Raw genomic sequence first — 20,480 nt, 5'->3', positions numbered from 1 at the left:
GCCCCGAACTCTTCTCCCGTTCACCATTCCTTCCAGTGCATCCTTCAGTAGGCAGTTTCTTCTCAGCCAGTGACCCAGCCAATTCCTTTTCCTCTTCCTGATCAGTTTCAGCATCATTCTTTCTTCAACCACTTTTTTACAATAGGCATGGCCGAGTAGGCTACATAAGGACCCGTGCTCAGAGGGGTGCAGGTCGCAGTTTGAGATGCCCCAAGTCGTGCTAAAGATGTTGCTTTGCTAACTATACGGAACTGCTACCTACTGGGTAAATAACTTTCGCAGCGATCACATCGTGTCTCTAGAGTGGCGTGTTACAATTTTGAGGTTATTTAAGTACGTTTTTTCTCTCGTGTGTGGTGTAGGAGGATATCGAAATTTTACCAAAAATTGAACTTCACTAGAAACAATTCTTTCCTTGCGAACGTAATAGTGACTGAAATGAATTAGATTAGATTAGATTAGATTAGATCTTTATTAGCCGAATAGAATTACAAGCATTCATGGCGTCGTCAGTACACAAGAAAAATGACATAACATACAATATAATACAAAAATAGACTTAATTCTAAATAAATTTAACAGTTTAATATTACGTGACAGGCAAAAAAAAGGAGAAAAAATATATATATAACAAGCTTGATCTTCAGTCTCCACTGTTCTATCTAGTATCTTCTCTTTTTGCTTTTCCCTGTCTTTTCTTCAACTCTGAGTTACCTGAAACATAAATGGTCAAGGGCAGTATCAAGAAACGTTAAATTCTAAAATTTTAAATTTAGATATTCTTTTGTGCAAAATGGCATATGTGTTAATAAAATGTTCTTTACCTCTTTTTTTAATTTTCTTAAGTTAAGTTCTTTGATTTTCTGTGGAAGTTTATTATATAAATTGCTGCCTCTATGTGATATGCTGTTAAGACTTCTGGTAAGCCTGTGGTAATTAAGATGTATGTTTTGGGATGTTCTGGTGTTATACTCATGATAGGTTGAATTTGTTTTAAAGGAATCTATGTTTTGATGAATATAGCACACTGTTTCCAAAATATATATGCAGGGTACAGGTAAGATTTTTAGTTTTCTGAAAATTTTTATACTTTCAGTCCGAATAGGAACTTTTTTGATGATTTTGAGTATTCTTTTCTGCAATTTGAGGACTTGTGTCACTTTTGGAGAAGATCCCCAAGTAATAATGCCATATGATAGTATTGAATGAACATATCCAAAATAGACTGATATTAAAAGTTCCATGGATGATATCTTTGCAAGGACTCGAAAAGCATAACATAAGCATGGCTGTTGAATGGGAGGTCAAGATGGGATTACAAGGGATGGTGATGATGATGATGATGATGATGATGATGATGATGATGATGATGATTGTATTTCTCACTAAAGGTAGAAAATAAAATCCATATCATACATGTTCCTCATTCTGGCGACGCAGATTTCCGCCCAACTGCTTACAATTGCGCATGACGCGATGCGGATCACTTACAGAACCGCAGATATTTCCTCAGCTTGCGGTTCATGGGAAGACGGCATTCGCTGAACTGATAGGCGATGAATTATCAAAGGACGCGGCCGGCGCCTCGACAATGCAGTCGCCGACACCAAGAAACAGGGGCCAGCGCTGAGATGAACTTTCTTTTTCCTTTCAGAAGATCGAGGCAACGCCAGAAGAGGCTAGCGCTCAGCATCTGACGTCACAATGGTCGCACAGGCGAAAGCAGACTGTAAGTACATTGACTACATCACAGTTCACACCCAGGGTTGAGAAAATTAATACCTAACGACGCATAAAATACGCGTAATTTGTCATAAGTGTAAAAAAAATAATACATCCAAAACTTGCTTCAATACATTAAATAGTCCACACCTGTGGAGTAACGGTCAGCGCGTCTGGCTGCGAAACCAGGTGGCCCGGGTTCGAATCCCGGTCGGGGCAAGTTACCTGGTTGAGGTTTTTCCGGGGTTTTCCCTCAACCCAATACGAGCAAATGCTGGGTAACTTTCGGTGCTGGACCCCGGACTCATTTCACCGGCATTATCACCTTCATTTCATCCAGACGCTAAATAACCTAGATGTTGATACAGCGTCGTAAAATAACCCAATAAAATAAAAAACGTACAATCAGCTGGTTATGCAGAACGCCTGGCGCTGTAGGCAGTATGAAAAGCACTTCTGCCTTGAGGACTGCCTTGTGTTCGCTTTAACAAAGTATGTTGGATTTGTTCGCTCTCATTGTAGGTAGATAGATGGCTCTGGATAAACGTCAGGTCACATTCAGCCAATCAAGTATATGTTGAACATATTGTACAATAGGCTGTTGAAATTATACACACAACAGATGTTCAAATTATAAGAGAGTTACACAACAATGCAATGGCAAGAAATTATTGAATAAATAATAACTAATTACACTCTATTTTTCTAAAAATGATTTCTTAATTAAATGAAAATGCATCTGATTTGAGTGATTAAAATGCATTATATATGAAAGCCTATTCTTTTAAGTATACATTTTGAGTTTTAACGTACAAACGTTAATACGGAATGTATGTTATTAGTTGCTCTTTTGTTTCGTGATTAATTTAGTTTTACTTCTGCATTTATTTACATATCATGTTAAATTTCACATTATGCATTACGCTTATTTGCTTTGCTATTACCGGTATCCATTTCTTCATTTAGTAATACTTATGAAATGACTGCAAATTCAAATTAATACAAAAGATAAAGATAGCCTACTGAAGTGCCCAATCAACCGTAGTCCATTTCAAGGAAACACATTTTGATTTAATTAGAGAAAGTACATTTCCTTGAAATTGTGTATTCAGAAAATGTCAGTGTTCGTGTATGATGAAATGCGCCTGGTGTTCTGTCTAGCCTGCAAAGGATTAGGAGTCAGAGCTTGAAGTTCTAACAGTCTGTCGGGATGCTCGACCCTGATGACTGGTCTCCGACCGGTTCTAATCTGTAGCTTCAAGGCACACTCAACTAACATTTTACCAATATAGTTTCTATGTTTTGTAAAGGTGTTTATCCCACTGTATTGAGATTATACATGACACAAATTTCCTAAATAGTAATCCATGGCACGACAGCCAAGGCCGACAAATTACAACAGGTTCTTATGTATTTCCAAGGCATTATTGCACAGCGCTGGACGCTAAAACAAAACAAACTTTCTTTTCACAACAGACTGTTTAGTTATCATGCAGAACATGTAGAAATCCTGGAGTAAGGTTTCCTCCGAGCATTCCCATCATAGAACTGTCGCAGCTACATCAGCAGTGTGGTAAGAACTGCATCACCAGCAGGACAATATTTATCGATTATAATTATTTAAAGATTTAACTATTTTTAACTATTATTTATTGATTCCGACCAGGTAACCAGTTGAAGCGAGATTCGAACTCATGCTCCACAGCAGCTCGCTACCCTCTGAACCACACAAAATTGACTTCTCGGGCACTCTGCTCTTTGCGGATTTCGCTTTGTAACTGTTCACGATGTGCCTGTCACTTCTTCCAGATGGAATACACAGCCGAAGTGTTGCTCTTGCTGCAAACAGCACCGAGGTCGAGGTTACACCGGGGGAGAACCTCCCCAGCAAGACGCCCGAGAAAATGCAGCTCAAGAGAGAACTGGGCCTGTTCAGCGCAGTCAACCTCATCGTCGGCGTCATGATAGGTGAAGAAACATTGCCGGGTTCAACTTCGGTCACAAATATCGTAAGAGATGATTAAAACCAGATTCATGACGTCATGTGTCTAATAAAAATAGCTTATCAGCCTGCTTTAGCAAATGTGATATTATCAGCCAGCCTCTTAGGAGGCAATGAGTTCACATCTTCAAGCTGGCAAAGGAGAGACCAGCAGACACTGAAATCTGCCGATGCTAATTTGTCGATTAAATGAAGCAGAAGTGTTGACACATTAAGAATCATTGCAGAATTTTTATTATAATTTTTACATTAAATAAAAACACCATTCCATGCACCATAATAGTAGTGAATTTATGTGAAAGCCAAGTAATAGGAAGTTCAAATATTACCGCCATTTTGTTGCTCAGAAATTATCAATAGCTTCTTCCAGGATCTGTATAGTTTCAGTACGAAAATCCTGCGAAATATGTTCGATTTCATGTCATTCATCTCTTCAATTCTTTAGTATTAGAAGGAAATTAGATAATCCCACACTTAGAAATCACCAGGGTCCATATCTGATACTCGAAGAAATCAAATGTTGTTGTTCTAATGCCTAACATTTGCACTGCAGTATTTTTTGAGGTGGTATCGTGCATGTTAGGAATATGGTGGCTTACGAAGTGATTATCAGATTTGCTAATGTATTGTATTCCACTGTACTTCTACGGATTTGGTGTGCCAGATGTCTTTCATGTGCTACTCAAGCTTAAAAGATGACAGGGCACACATCTCGAACTGTTTAGATTTTCAGAATATGAATAAGGAACAGTTGCAACATTTAACTCTAGGAAATGATAATAGAGAGAAGTTTGTACGCGGCATTTCAGAACATATACCAGCATGTTGAATACCACTGAAGCTGTTATGATACTGACCATTACTTTATTTGTGTTAAGGGAAGACTCCACTGAAAGTCATGAAAATTTTTCCAATTTTTTTTTTTAGCTATTTCACTTAGTCAGAATTTATATTTTCATACCCCAAATGGATTCAGCTCAATTCTGATTACAAATACTCGTATGTTTACACATTTAAAATTAAGGCTGGAAGGTGGCGTGGAATTTAAAGAGCTGTCAAAATTGTTTTTCATCGAAGAATTCTTTTTTAAAATTTCTGATTACAAATCTAGTAACTTTTTGTTGGCTCCCTGAAGTTACTCGATGAATGTGGCGGAGGAGAATATTAATTTACATAAATATTCATTTTATTTTCAAATCTATTTTTCTGTGTTCATTTTTGTTGATTCAACACCAACTTCCTTATGCCAAATGTTATTCAATCTGGATGAAATGCTGCTGCTTTATTTTATTAATATTTTTCTTAAGAAAAATATTAATAAAATGAACTAGCAGCATTTCTTACAAAATAAATGCATAGAAACATGCAGCTACCTCATAAATACTTGCAGTAAAAATTTCATCCAGATTGATTAATATTTGGCATAAGGACGTTGGTGTTGAATCAACAAAAATGAACACAGAAAAATAGATTTGAAAATAAAATGAATATTTATGTAAATTAATATTCTCCTCCGCCACATTCATCTAATAACTTCAGGGAGCCAACAAAAAGTTACTAGATTTGTAATCAGAAATTTTAAAAAAGAATTCTTCGATGAAAAACAATTTTGACAGCTCTTTAAATTCCACGACCCCTTCCAGCCTTAATTTTAAAAGTGTAAACATACGAGTATTTGTAATCAGAATTGAGCTGAATCCATTTGGGGTATGAAAATATAAATTCTGAATAAGTGAAATAGTTAAAAAAAATTTGGAAAAATTTTCATGACTTTCAGTGGAGTCTTTCCTTAATAACATTTAGAAGGGCATTAATGATACTGATTGGGAAGAGGTATTTGTTTATATACAGTAAACTAGTATATAATGTTCTATTTTTGTAAATGCAACACTTCCTCTTTGTTTCATGCTGACAAAAACGCTCAGTTTGGTTTGAAACATTTTTCGCGTCTTCACACAACTCCACAACATCACTGTACCAATAACCGCGAAGGCTATTGCTTGGGAATTAAATTAATTTTATCTGAAACAGAGCCAACTGGAGGTTTACATTTATTTGTTTCGTTTTCACGTTTCTAAAGACATTGATGTTAATAAAAACGTGACTGTTCGTATCATAATTCTGCAACCCGTAAAAACAGTAGGAAAAAGAATATTAATAAACGTTGCCCGTCTATGATTTTTGGTATCCTGTATGGACAAGTTTTTCAGGCCTCAAAAACAAGACGTCCGGCACAATCCGGGACACCTGTCAACTCTGCCTCTAATCTAAATCTTGATCAGTTCTCGATTGCATAAGGGCTCTTCAGATCTGTAAACAATATCATTAATTTCAGGCGAAACTAACACAATAACCACACAAGAGTAACTTTATCAATATGTTATATTTCGAAATAAGCATAGGCGGCAGAAATAAAACAATTGAAAACTATTATTGTAACGTCAAACCGCATCCTGTCGTGCTCTTATTTTTATTTTTAACTAACAAGCGATCGTTCTGATGGGAGCAGATAAAAAAGTTAAATTTTTTTCTTCCATCATGTTAATAATGTCAAAAGAAGTGCTTATACAAATTTTGGCCACTCGACCGCAATTACGAGGGCCGTAAAAAAATTGATTCGCCAGGGGCCGTTAACAGAAAGAAAAAACACAATTTCATTGGACAAATTTATTAGAACGGACACAACTTGTTGAGCTATTTTCCAACATATTTTCCATCGGAATTGAGACATTTCTCATATCATGGGATCGACAGAGAGAGGTGCAGACGCAGTCAAACGCTGCTTCCGATCTGAGGCGGCTGACTTCTATGACACAAAAATTGATCCCATGGTATGACAAATGTCTCAATTCTAGTAGGGGATAAGTTGACAGACAGAGCAACAATTGCTGTATCTGTTTCAGTAAATATTTGCATGTAATTGTGCTTTTTTCTATAAACGACCCCAGGGAAAATCACTTTCTGGACGGCCTCGTAATTGCGGTCGAGTGGCCAAAATTTATATAAGGACTTCTTTTGACATTATTAACATGGTGGAAGAAAAAAATTTAACTTTTTTATCTGCCTCCATCAGAACGTTTGCTTGTAAGTCCCGGAAATTCTGAAGTGCCGTATCTTGAACCACAGGCTATAACTTAAGGGCTGTCTGTTGCAGGCTCCGGGATATTCGTGTCTCCTGCCAGCGCCCTGGAGAGGGCCGGCTCTGTAGGGCTGTGCCTCGTCATCTGGGCGGTCTGTGGAAGCATCTCGCTGCTAGGTATGTAAAGATATAACTCTTCCCCCCGGTCTTCTTCCTTCTTCCGCCTACCTCTTTTTACTCTATTTCCATAATCAACACTTCTTCTTCTTGCTTTTCTTCTTTAAAATAATCCCAAACTCCACTTCCACTACGTGAAAACTGTTAACTTTAGTCTCTTCCTGTTTCAAACGCATTTACAATGCCCAACGTGCTGACATATTTTGGTCTTTTGCACCACGTCATACACGTAGAAACATATACAGGGCTTATCTGCTAGACCAGCAGGAAACTAAGGAGCCGACAAAATTTTACATAGAAAATTATTCAGTTTGGTTACTAAAAATGCTTCATTCTACACTTCGGCAGTTAGGCTTAAATTAAAACTATTTTGAGACAGATTTTGCCTCGCGTAATAGTTGAATTTGACTGCAATTTGATTTGATTAGATGTGTCACGCTCGTTTCGAACATTTGTCTACTTACTGTTTATGAGAAAAAAAACACTTTTCCAATATGATTAGAAAAAACTCACTTTTCAAATCTGCAAGTTTAACTGATTAGCACTGAAATCCATTTCTGGCAAGCATTGCTTTGTACACAGATTGCAAGTTTTAATGCATCTCTGTAGCAATAAAATTCATCATATAAAGTGTCTTCATTCTCGGTAAAATTAAATGTTCTCAATAAAGATTTTCACATTACGAAATATTTTGGGAAAAAATGCTCGAAGAGACGAAAAAGGTGGGAGCTGGGAGGCTTTTAAAAATCAGGGCCAAGTACAGAAGATCTCGATAAATACTGGAGGGTTGGCAACTCCATCTTCTTCTCCCCTCCCTGTTTGTTTCACAGGAGCGCTGGCATTTGCAGAGCTGGGCACGGTTGTTCCCCGGTCTGGGGCGGAGTACGCGTACTTCCAGGAGGCCTACGGAGGACTCCACCGCTTCTGGGGTCCACTGCCCAGCTTCATCTGCTCGTGGGTGTACGTGGTGGTGCTGCGGCCCGCGGAGGTGGCCGTCATCATCCTCACGTTCTCGGAGTACATCTGCCAGCCCTTCGCCTACTACATGAGCGACATGCCTGCAGAGTCGCAGGAGATGGCGAAGAAGATCATCGCCATCCTGGGACTCGGTGGGTGAGACAGACATACCGGCTGAATCCGGATCATTTATTTATGCTCAAAGAAAACCACACGTTCGGTTATTGTCTGAGGAGTCAGAAAACAGTAGCTAATCCAACTAACGTTTCAGAGTTGTGCTATTGTCAGCGTATTTCGAATTGGCGGATCAAGGTCATCTGCATGTCACGCCTGCTTACCCCATTCCTGGACCATTCTCCTCAACTAAAGTCAGCCGGGACAGCCGGCATTACCAGTGCTTCAGTTCAGTACGTCGTGCGTGAACTTGATCTGTCAGTTCGAAATGCGCTCAGTATACTGAATGACGATTTCTCCCGCATAGCTACCAAATGCTGCGCAGAGAACTAAAAGCAAGCAGTGTTGACACAATTCTGTGGTCGGGAGGAAAAAGGTCTTAAGTCAATTTTTTGTGAAAATGAGATTTTTATATATTCTGAAAGCAGAAACAATTCTCTACAATCTGGTAAAAAGGTTAAAGTCAACTAAGACTCCTGACCGGGTTTATGGAGTGTTACCAAATGTCCTAAGTACTTTTTGAATTGAGCACACTCAGAATAAAGGACTTAAGAATATTTAATACTTTATTCCTTACGAACATCACATGTTTACTTTCCATGCTTCCCTATTAAAAAGGTCTAACTTGTATTTTAGCTGTTTTATCACATACTGATGCCCTTTCCTTTTAAAACTTTAAGCACCAGGTAAACAGTCCTATAATTGTTTAAGACCCATTTTGCATTCCTAATAATTTACATTTCTCATTTATTTTGACATGAAAAAGGTCTTATGTTTACATAGTCCCTTCTACTCAGTTTGGCTTCTAGTCTTAAAAGGGCTTAAGTGTGGCTATTTTTGGAAATAATCAAGAAAATTGTTAAATGAGCAACATTACCTATTTTAGGAGAAATATAAACAAATAATATCCAGGAAAAACCTCTTAATTAAAAAACTCTATAATTGACACCAATATCAATCTTTCTACTGCTCTCCTGAAAAGTATAAAATTTTTACTTAAGACATTTTTCCACGTGGCCACAGAATTACTTTCTCTCATTTTCTATCCGCGAAATAAATTAAAATACTTGTAGTATTTTTTCTCCTTGATAATATTGTTCTTCCGTAATAATTTTCCCTTTCACTGTAATGCCGTGACAGTAAATCCGTAATAACAACGGACAGTCCTTAATAGTTGGCACCTCGATATCCCCTATTACCTACTGCCAACATTATCACTCCTACCTCCTCCATTCTCATCCTCCTCTTCCTACCAACAACACCAAAACCACTGCCACCACAGAAACTTGCCTTTCCCATATGTCATGCGATTGGATCCTATCCCAGAATGAGAGACAACAGGACTCACTCTGTGTTGACCAACAGGCCTGCTGACCTACATCAACTTCATCAGCGTGAAGCTGTACGTGCGTGTGCAGAACGTCTTCACGTCCTGCAAGCTGCTGGCCTGCCTTGTCGTCATTGTCGGGGGAGTCTACGAGCTCTGCATCGGTGAGTGTTGAGCAGCAAGGCTTTTAATGGAAGCAAGACAAAAAAATCCTGCTTTCGCTCTTTGACCAATTACACAGGGTTTTTCAAAAGAAAGAGGTAACTTTAATTGCTTATATTTTCTTCACATTCTTAAAAATTCTGATACAAGAAGTGGGATTTTTTGCACCATCACTCATTGGCATAACTTCATCGTAGATGTTATATGTGTCCACCATTTTATTCTTTTACAAATAACAACCTCTCTTCAGCAGCTCTGAGTTCGTGTCCTGGAATATCTGCCACAGTGTGTGCGATAGAGTCCTTCAACTCATCAATTGTCATAGGTTTGCTAAAGAAAATTCTTTCCTTCAGATAGCCCCACAACCAATGATCTGCTGGAATAATATTTAGCATTCTTTCAAGCGAAGCTACACGAAAGCGGCTACTGTCAACACGACCACCAGAACAATTAGAAACAAAAGAAACTCATCATGGCGTTGCCAAAAATCGCATTTCTTGTGTCATAAGACTGTGCCAGAGTTTTTAAGATTGTGCAGAAAATATGATTAATTAAAGTTACCCCTTTCTTTTTGAAAACTCATACTTAGCACTGCACAGATTCAGCTGAATATGTTACTATTATCAAATTTACAAAAGCAGCGGTAGTGTTAACACTCTGTGCGGGAGGTGGGGGGGGGGGAGATGATGGCACAAGCACTGAATCATTCATACAAGAATTTCACAAGTCATGGGCAGAAGAACTATCCATTACAAGATGTTTACATAGAAGAGGCGTACAATGCCGTTGATAAACATAACAACTCATGATGTTTCCAAGGTTGACCTCACAATAAAAGAGAAGGGTAGGCCTACCTTACTCGTAAAGATCATTATACAGGTGAATACACACGAAACCATTCACTCACAGTATGAAAAATATTCAGGACAAAATACAGCTACTGAAGTCACATGTAGAGCTCCATGCTTCCGTGACCTTGGCACTGGAATGATATCCACTATTTACAGGTCTAACTATAAACCCAAAGGGCCGTATTCATAGACATTTTTAGCGTGGGCTTTCGGTGGATTATCAGCGTTTTTCGTATTCATAAACCAGTGTTAGCGATAGGATATAATTTGAATTCTGTACTAGTAACCAGTGGATAGCCAGGGCTAGCTTAGTACACTCGTAAAGCGTGCTGCGAAATGTCTATGAATACAGCCCTATATGATTAAAAGCTCAATTTGCAATTATATTTGTAGGAGTAAATATAACATTTTTTCCACAACACTTCCTTGGACTAGCCGGTAAACCTCGACAATATTCCGATTATCCAGACACCTATACAGCTTGAAATGTAGTATCATCTATTGGATCTATAATCTCATTTGTAGGTATATTAATATTTATCTTCGTTATATGAGAAAGTATAGGAACTAATCGACAAATTCTATTTCCAACACAAACAAGAAACTCGATTGAATGATTACAAAATTTGCCCCCTGCACAGCACAGTTACCCCTTCAAATACCTTTCTACTCCCGGGAAGGACCTGGTACTCAATCTGACAGAGACTCTGTGGACTCGGAGCCATTATGAAAGTTTTATTAAGGACAAAAATCTCAGTTATCACTAGAAAAAGAATGTGATAAAAAAGGCCTGATTTAAGAAATCATTGAGTGCTAAAATTATTATTACACAGATTTATGTCTTGCTTTTAAAGGCGAAGGTACAACAAATGTCGAGAATTTCTATATTCACTACTAACAATGGAAAAAGTGCATCTCATCTGTCTGCTCTCTTTCAGAGTGATAACAAATACATCAAACAAAGACTGCAGCATCATTTAATGTAAACTAGGTTCGTGTGTGTTATGTACGAAGTTCACTAGTGTTGCTGCAGTTGTTTCATTGCTCTGGTATTACAGTGCATGTCGCAATGGTATGTTAAATCTGGTAACTCTGCACAGGGAGTTGTGTACTCTAGCAATAAAATTGTTTAGTAAACTGCCCGAAGACGTTTAAATATCATTAAGTGAACCAGACATCGCTCATGAGGCAACTAAGCCAGGAAATAATGAGGTAGTATGGCCAGTTCCTTTCTCCCTCTATTGCATACATTGCCGACTAATAGTATATTACACTAATCAGAGTTCAGATGCATACAAAATTATTCTTCCTCTGACACATATCGTACAGTGAGATGCACTGCCTGATAATAGATGTACAGTACATATCAGCCAGAACCTCAATCAGAGGTGTGATATATTTCTATGACTAAAAGCTTTGGCCAAATCCAGGAGGAAATTAACCAACAATGGGCCAAAACAAAATTAGCAAAAATCCAAAGAGGCTTTCTACTGAGGATTACTCGAGCTTACCGAACTGTATCAACTGATGCAGCTGAAGTCATCGCAGCTATTGAACCATTAGATCTTACTGGAATCTACAGAGCTCAATTATCTGACTTAAAGAAAAATCGAAAAAGCTCCACTACAACATTCAACAACCACAATATTGAACAGTTAGCGGATCACATAGCAGTGGGCCACCCAAGCATTCCATCAAAAGGACAACTCCTCCTCGACACACGACTACCACATATATACAGATGGATCACGACACAAAAGTAATCAACTGGCAGAACAAGTAGGCTGTGCATTTGTTGCCTACCACAGTGATAATGAAACATTTTGCACCAAGATAAAACTGTCTCCTTATTGCACAGTTTTTCAGGCAGAACTTCTAGCAATTAATGAAGCTGTGAAATGGTGCATTAAGAACGAAAACACAGCGCGCATATTTAGTGACTCCCAAGCTGCCCTTCACTGCATCGCTGACAAGTACAGCCGTCACCCATTAGCGATAGAGGCAAGGGAAGTACTTGAAAAGTACGCACAGCACATATGCCTCACTTGGGTCCGTGGACACAATGGTGTGAGAGGAAATGAAAGAGCTGATGAGCGAGCGAAAGCTGCAGCATCCAGCAGCAAAACTCCGACATACACTTTACAACCGATATCATATATCAAGAAACAAATACGACAACAGACTCATCAAAACTGGAATACTAGATGGACGACATGCACAACCGGATCACTAACAAGAGACATCTACTTCCCAACAATCCACGTCCGACTCAAAAGCCATCACTTCAAACCTACTTTCGTAACAACGCAGTTTCTTTCTGGACATGGGAAATTTGGAACTTACTTCGACAGATTCAACATTCCAGCAGACATCGACTCTACATGCTCCTGCTGCGAAGACCTTCACAGTGTGAAACACCTTCTATTTGACTGTCCTATTATTGAAGCAAAGAAATTTCAAATAAAGTCACATCTTCTGGACTGCAACACCGAATACAGGACTCCACAATGTGAAGTGATCAAAAAACCTTGTTGCTACAGACAATTTATAGACTTGCTAAACTTTATCTTTAAAAGACTGTAGATATATATTTCACCATTATCTGTGTAAAAATAAGTAGTATAGATAAGTAGTATACCGTATAGCAAAAACTAAAACCCTAGCATACTGCTTGGTGAATTAGGGTTCTTTTCCGCGGATATTTAATAATAATAATAATAACCCTAGACATTCATAATCATCACAACTCTACAGCCATGTGGTCCTGACTACTTGATGCAATTCTATGCAATTCCTCTTGTAGTGTTTCCTTGTTCAATGCTTGTATAGTCTGTAACTGCCGACATGTCACGGCACTTTCTTATTGGTTTCAAGTAGTAGCAGGTAACACAATCGACCAATCGCAAGTCTGTAAGGAAAACTGAAGTATTCGTAGAGAATCCACTGTATTATGTTGTCCATGACTAATTTCACAGCATCTGCTGGGACAGAACACACAATACGATATACATATGCTTCAGTAGTAAATCGTTTGTCTTGCAGGAAACACCCAGAATCTCTCGAAAGGATTTGAGGGCTCGACCACATCTCCAAAAAATCTAGCCTTGGCTTTCTACAGTGGACTTTGGGCTTTTGATGGCTGGTGAGTAACACTACCATGCTGAGCAGAGATAACTTGGAAAGCTTGTAATTAAATGAAGATCTGTACAAGAATTCTATTATAATGCTTCCTAAATATAGCCTCTCATTTATATAAGTGAAAATAATTTAATTTCGTAATAACGTATGAGGAACTTTCAACTGACTTCTGACTGTTCACAGGTCGATGGTGACATCAGTAACAGAAGAAGTCCAAAAGCCAGAGGTGTAAGTATGTGTGCGATCACTGTGTAAGTGGCAACAGAGCTTGGCCCAACTGCTCACTCACTGATTTTGTGTGTGCAGCAACATCCCCAGGAGCATCATCATCGCCGTGCCACTGGTGACGGCCTTGTACTTCATGATGAACGTGGCCTACATGACCGTCCTCACCATCCCGGAGATGATTGCTGCACCTGCAGTAGCTGTGGTAGCTGTCCGCTCTGCTCTTTGTGTCTTGCCTCAATCACGACCTGCTTTCTACCCACAAAACTAGTCAAGTAGTGTACTGGAAGACAGAGACGTCCAGAGAAAAAAATGTTATATTTTACCTCACTTATAAGGGGAAGTACTCCGTGTTTCCAGGGATCTAGAGCATAGCTTATTTGTAAAGTTCCCCTTCAGTTCAAATACTTACTACTTACAAAGCATAATTACACATCACTAATTCCACCTTAGGAATTTGCGCAGTTTCCAGGTTTATTTATTTCTTGCAATTCTATCATGCTCTTTCTGTACACATAATTTATTATCTTCAGCCCATTCGATAATAGTCGTACAATTTTTGTGTTCTGTGTGCAGTGCATTTCAATCATCAAACCCTCATATAGCTTTGGGTAGCACTGGTAAGTGATGATCTTTTCCCAAGACCAGAAGAAAAGTCATTATAAGCAGGAATGTATGTATGTATGTATGTTGTTGTTGTTTTCTAATGCCAGGCATTTGACAATAAAGTCATTTGACCTCTTGCACTCCAATATTTTTCAAAGATATTATCATGGCCAGCCACTGAAGCACAGATTTTGAGGTGTTCCGAATCCATTTCTTGGTTTGAGTTGCACACTGGGCAGTTAGGGGACTGATATATTCCAATTCTATGCAGGTGTTTGGCCAAACAATCATGGCCTGTTGCCAATCTAAATGCAGCTACAGACGATTTTCGTGGTAAATCGGGATTTAACTGTGGATTATAATGCAGAGAGTTCCATTTTTTCCCTTGAGATTGTGTTATCAAATTTTGTTTGTTGAAGTCTAAGTATGTAGATTTAATAAATCTTTTCACAGAGTAATACGTAGATTTAGTAACAGGTCTGTAAGTAGCAGTGCTGCCCTTCTTTGCTAAAGCATCCGCATTCTCGTTTCCCAGGATTCCACAATGGGATGATATGTATGTATGTAATGCCTACCCACTTTACTTGCGTGATTCGGGTTCCTCATATTGCGGGTAGATGGCAAGACTGTGACCTATTTTCAATTTGTACACCACTTCGGAGGCCACACTTTACATGATGTGTATCTGTGAAGAGTTATGTCATGTACTAGGGTGAGTGTAGTGTATGTAATGGGTGATGATGATGATAAGAAAGGGGAAACCCAGTGCCAGCACATAGCCTACTCTTGTTGAATAGCACCAAGGGGGCTGCCAGGCTTAACGTCTCCATCTGATGAACGAATCACTATCAACAGTGACATATGCCTTCTCTTCATATGCACTGCGGAGAGATTTGGGATTTAACCCGGTGTACAATTTAGTGGTTAGAAGTTGTGCACTGCCACCTCTCCTACTTCTGAGGTAGAAATTTTACAGGCAAGTCTTTGACCCCGACGGAAAACGAACCTGGGCTAGCTTGTTATATTTGGGGTATTTAACACTATCCCTAAAGGGATGGCTGAAGGAACCAGAATAAATTAGCATTAAAGATGGGAAAGTTTTACACAAAAGAGAGTTATAATAGATACATATAAGTGAGATAAAATCACATGCTATTTTTTTCCTCTGGGTATTTCCGCTTTTCACATCACGTGTACCTCTATTTTCTTCAATCATTTACTGCATTACTTGTTCAGATAGGTGGCTAGTCTCTCATGTCGAAATGTGCTGATTGAGTCAGGAAGCAGGTCGTGGCTCTTGTGACTGACACTATCCTGGTAATGGCATGGAGAGATTTGCGAAACCACAAAAAACAGCCAGGATAGACGGTCCTTGGGGTAGAACCCCATACATCCTGAATACTAGACTAGCATGTTAACCACAACACTACTACACGTTTCCATAGATCTGAAGCATATCTTATTCTGAAGTTCAGATACTTATTTACTAAAGCCAAAGCTGAAGTAAGAGGCAGGTCTATATCTTGGTTTATGGTCATTATTTTATTAGTACTATTCTAATCGGACCTTAATGGAGTCAAATACCGAAGTTCATGTTAATCATACACATAACTGAAAACTTCACTGCTGTTGTTAACCAAAGCCGAGTTCTTGGCAATAAAACCATCAACTCTATGTCCAACATTTCTCATACGCAGTGGGTTTGGAGGAAAGGGCTGGACATCACTGAGGTGATTCAGATCCATTTCTTTCTGAAGACTGCATAATGGACAAAGTGGTGAAGAAATAATTACAATTTTGCTCTAGTGTTTTTACAAACAGTCATGCCCTGCAAGTAATCGAAAGTTTGCAACTGCGCTTTTCCTTGGATACTCAGGAATTACTATTTTGTTGCACAGTGAGATACTTCCATCTATTATTATTTGAAATTTCGTGGAAATGGTATGCTATTATATCTTGATATTTTGAGCTGATTAATCTTTTAACTGTTGAAAATGATAAAATTGAAATGAGGCATTGTAAGATTTTACTTCCCTTCTGAGCAAGAAGTAAGCAGTTTCATTACCAGGTAATCCACAATGTCGGTTCCCATTGAAAAACTATCCTTTTGTTAAGCTTCATCAAATGGTGTATAATTTTCCAACAATCCGTTATTTTTTCATCTTTAGGTGACAGATTGGCTGTTATAGCAGTAATAGTTGCTTTAGAATCACTGAACATAACAGCTTGTTGAAAATAAGAGATCAGGTACAACAGATTTTGAAGTGTTGAATAGATGGCCTCAACTTCTCCATAACGTAAGGATTTACAAAACAAGAAGAGTGGCAGCATAATCCATCAGCTGTTCTCTTCCTTTCCAAAGGTTTTTGGCGACAGAATCCTGGGCGTCATGAACTTCGTCATTCCACTGGGAGTGGCCCTGTCCACATTCGGCTGTGCGCTGAGCATCCAGTTCAGTGTCACACGGCTGTGCTACGTGGCGGGCCGCGAGGGACACATGGTGGAGGCGTTCTCCTACATCCACTTGCGCCGCCTCACTCCTGCACCAGCCGTCGCTTCACAGGTTGGTGTGTGCGCCTGCACGTTCTTCCAGTTTCGTGCTCTGTCCTAGCCTCCCTTATTTTCATACTCCTTACTTTTTTTTTCCATTTTGGCCATATTCTGCACCTTTCTTACTAACTTCAACTAGTTTTGTACAATCCATTACCTTATGTGAGAAATTAATGTGCACACTATATATTACTCTGCCCAGAAAGTAATGGCTCCATATTTTTTCTAAGTAAATATTTATTCCAGAAAAATGAAAATTACTCACATTATAAAGGGAAAGTCCAGGATAACAGAGAGGGTTTGGAATTGAACGGGTTACATCAGCTGCTTGTCTATGCGGATGACATGAACATGTTAGGAGAAAATCCACAGACGATTAGGGAAAACACGGGAATTTTACTGGAAGCAAGTAAAGAGATAGGTTTGGAAGTAAATCCCGAAGTATATGATTATGTCTCGTGACGAGAATATTGTACGAAATGGAAATATAAAAATTGGAGATTTATCTTTTGAAGAGATGGAGAAGTTCAAATATCTGGGAGCAACAGTAACAAATATAAATGACACTTGGGAGGAAATTAAACACAGAATAAATATGGCAAACGTGTGTTATTATTCGGTTGAGAAGCTTTTATCATCCAGTCTGCTGTCGAAAAATCTCAAAGTTAGAATTTATAAAACAGTTATATTACCGATTGTTCTATATGGTTGTGAAACTTGGACTCTCACTTTGAGAGAGGAACATAGGTTAAGGGTGTTTGAGAATAAGGTGCTTAGGAAAATATTTGGGGCTAAGAGGGATGAAGTTACAGGAGAATGGAGAAAGTTACATAACACAAAACTGCACGCATTGTATTCTTCACCTGACATAATTAGGAACATTAAATCCAGACGTTTGAGATGGGCAGGGCATGTAGCACGTATGGGCGAATCCAGAAATGCATATAGAGTGTTAGTTGGGAGGCTGGAGGGAAAAAGACCTTTAGGGAGGCCGAGACGTAGATGGGAGGATAATATTAAAATGGATTTGAGGGAGGTGGGATATGATGATAGAGACTGGATTAATGTTCCTCAGGATAGGGACCAATGGCGGGCTTATGTGAGGGCGGCAATGAACCTCCGGGTTCCTTAAAAGCCGGTAAGTAAGTATAAAGGGATACTTTTTCCACATCATCTCATCCAACTCCTGTGCTCTTAAAGAAAAGCATGTCTACCTTGCTGTTACATAGTCACGGCTCACAGTGATGAACCCAGGTTATGATTCGTAACAAAAGGACCTTCCTTTCAGCTTGAAAATGTGCGAACAATTCAGAAGAAATGTCTTCTCTCCGAGAGATTCCATGGAACCATCTCGCACACAACCTTTGAGCATGGGTAATTGCATCCACACTTTCCTTGAGTGCCAGTTGTCGACATCAGCATGCAGATCATTGAGCTCTGTTAATCCTCTTGCAGACCTTCCACACCAACGATTGTGAATACTCGCCACAAGGAATTCTATTACAGCACGTTGTTTGTAACGAGTATCACTGGTTAGACTGCATTTTGCATTGCTGCAGCAGCTTCACAATCTTTTGGAACATGTTGAAACTTTCAGCACATACGCAAAAAAATTTCAAATAATTAGTAACTTACTGTAAATTACGTGTTCCTTGTTTTTTCTGAGAAAAAAAAATATATCTGGAACATTAATTTCCGGGCATCTCACATATATGTACTGGTATAAATTTTTTTACTGCAAAGTCAGTATAGTTATGACTATGATTTTATAGAATTTTATGCTCGACCATGCTGAAATGTAATAATTATACATCTGGTAGTAGCCCTTTAATGCACCTCATTAAAGTACACCTATTCATTATAATTCAGTTGTTCAGCCAATGAGAAATCACCTTTGTACTGATTGTACCATTATAAAACCGCAAGTATCGATTATTCTCGGATATGCAATCGAAAGACAATTAGCAAAACGTCACGGAGGCTGGAAATCCAATACTGTCGCAGAAGATTATGTTCTGTTACTATAATAATTAGCGTTAATTGTAAATAATATTCAAATAAATTGAATTTGTCATCTCGTTTTTCAATTCTAAATCAATTTCCAGGTTATATCAAGCCTAATGTTCATGTTATTCTCTAGATTATATCAAGGTCAATGACATTCGTGTTTCGGAAAAAATCAATACTTTCGTGTCTGCGCACATCTCACAATTCAGGTCAGTTCCACTCCTCACTTACATAACCATAACATGAATACTTCTGAATAATTTCAAGTCAGAAATATGGCCGAGCATAAAAAGTCATATGAAACTTGCCTATAATAGTAATTAAGACGCTCGTATGAAAATTATGAAACTCACTTGCGCTCGTTTCATAAACAAACATACTCGCGTCTTAATTACTACCATTATAGGCTCGTTGCATAATGTACTATTAAGATCTTTCCTGGCTACTGTACACTGTTGTAAGAATTCTGCCACAGATGATTTGGAATCTATACAGTTTAACTTCCATCGTCTGATTAGTGAAATATGTTACTAGTCAACAATGTAGGCACTAGAGAAGGAAAGAAACTGGCCACCTTATCCCATTGTCTCCTGGTTTAGTTGCCTCATGAGTGATGCCTTATTGGTATCATGAGGTTCCAACTAGTCTTCGGACTGTTAACTAAATATACACACATCAGTGTCATGTCAAAAATGTTGTTGTGTAAGTATTTGAATATATATTAAAATATCAATCAATCTTCTACGTATCCAGCTGTTTGCCGACAACATAAAGTCCACTATAATCCACTGTAGGCTATTTAGTTGTTGTTTTTCACGAGAAACGAGGGGTATTTTGATCGGTGTTCATTATAGATGCCTGTTGCTAGTAGCCAGAGTTGGGGTGTAGTCAGTATATACTGCAGGGCTGTGTCTTCTGCAACTGGTACTGATGATTTTAATTTACTTCTTTTGTGGTTTATGGATGGACAGTATAGAAGAATGTGTTCCAGATCTTCATCATGATTATTACACCACAGACAAGTAGGATTATCAGAAAGGTGAAATCGGTGTAGGTACAATTGAGTGACAATGTGACCTGGTCTGGCTCTTGTTAAAAATGTTTGAACATGTCTGGGAAAGTTTTTGTACATTTCCAGGTCATTTGGTTTCTTTTGTACGGACTGTAAAATTGTTCCTTTGTCAGAAGAGAGCCAATTGTTGATCCATAGGTTTGTAAAATGAGACTTTACTGAAGCAAAAGCACTGGATAGAGATATCACTTGAAGAGGTCTTGGTTGCAAATATGTTGCCTGTTTTGCAATATTATCGACTTTCTCGTTTCCAGGTATACCACAATGACTAGGTATCCATTGAAATGTTATTTCCTTTTGGAGTTCTTTTAGTTTACTTAGTTGTTTCTGAATTGGAATAACTCTATGTGCATATAGGTTTGGTACATATTTAATTATATTAAAATATGTTCTCCAACAGATTTTGATCGAATTACATTTTTTCCAAATAA

The 20,480-nt window shown here is 38.5% G+C and overlaps 1 protein-coding gene across 3 annotated transcripts in view; it reads left to right on the top strand.

The window, feature by feature from the left end:
* Nucleotides 1-20,480, top strand: part of LOC138713058 (b(0,+)-type amino acid transporter 1-like) — a 53,611-nt gene that overhangs the window by 27,613 nt on the left and 5,518 nt on the right. For all 3 annotated transcript variants that reach the window (XM_069844786.1, XM_069844787.1, XM_069844788.1), the window contains 9 exons: nt 1,655-1,729; nt 3,532-3,690; nt 6,879-6,980; nt 7,811-8,089; nt 9,477-9,602; nt 13,494-13,593; nt 13,773-13,817; nt 13,896-14,019; nt 16,783-16,983. In XM_069844786.1, coding sequence (XP_069700887.1) covers nt 1,705-1,729; nt 3,532-3,690; nt 6,879-6,980; nt 7,811-8,089; nt 9,477-9,602; nt 13,494-13,593; nt 13,773-13,817; nt 13,896-14,019; nt 16,783-16,983 — 1,161 coding nt within the window. In that variant the 5' untranslated portion in view covers nt 1,655-1,704. The remainder of the gene's footprint in view (nt 1-1,654; nt 1,730-3,531; nt 3,691-6,878; nt 6,981-7,810; nt 8,090-9,476; nt 9,603-13,493; nt 13,594-13,772; nt 13,818-13,895; nt 14,020-16,782; nt 16,984-20,480) is intronic.

This window comes from Periplaneta americana, chromosome 14, assembly GCF_040183065.1.
Source record: "Periplaneta americana isolate PAMFEO1 chromosome 14, P.americana_PAMFEO1_priV1, whole genome shotgun sequence".
NCBI lineage: Eukaryota > Metazoa > Arthropoda > Insecta > Blattodea > Blattidae > Periplaneta > Periplaneta americana.
This window is presented reverse-complemented; position numbering and strand designations above follow the sequence as displayed.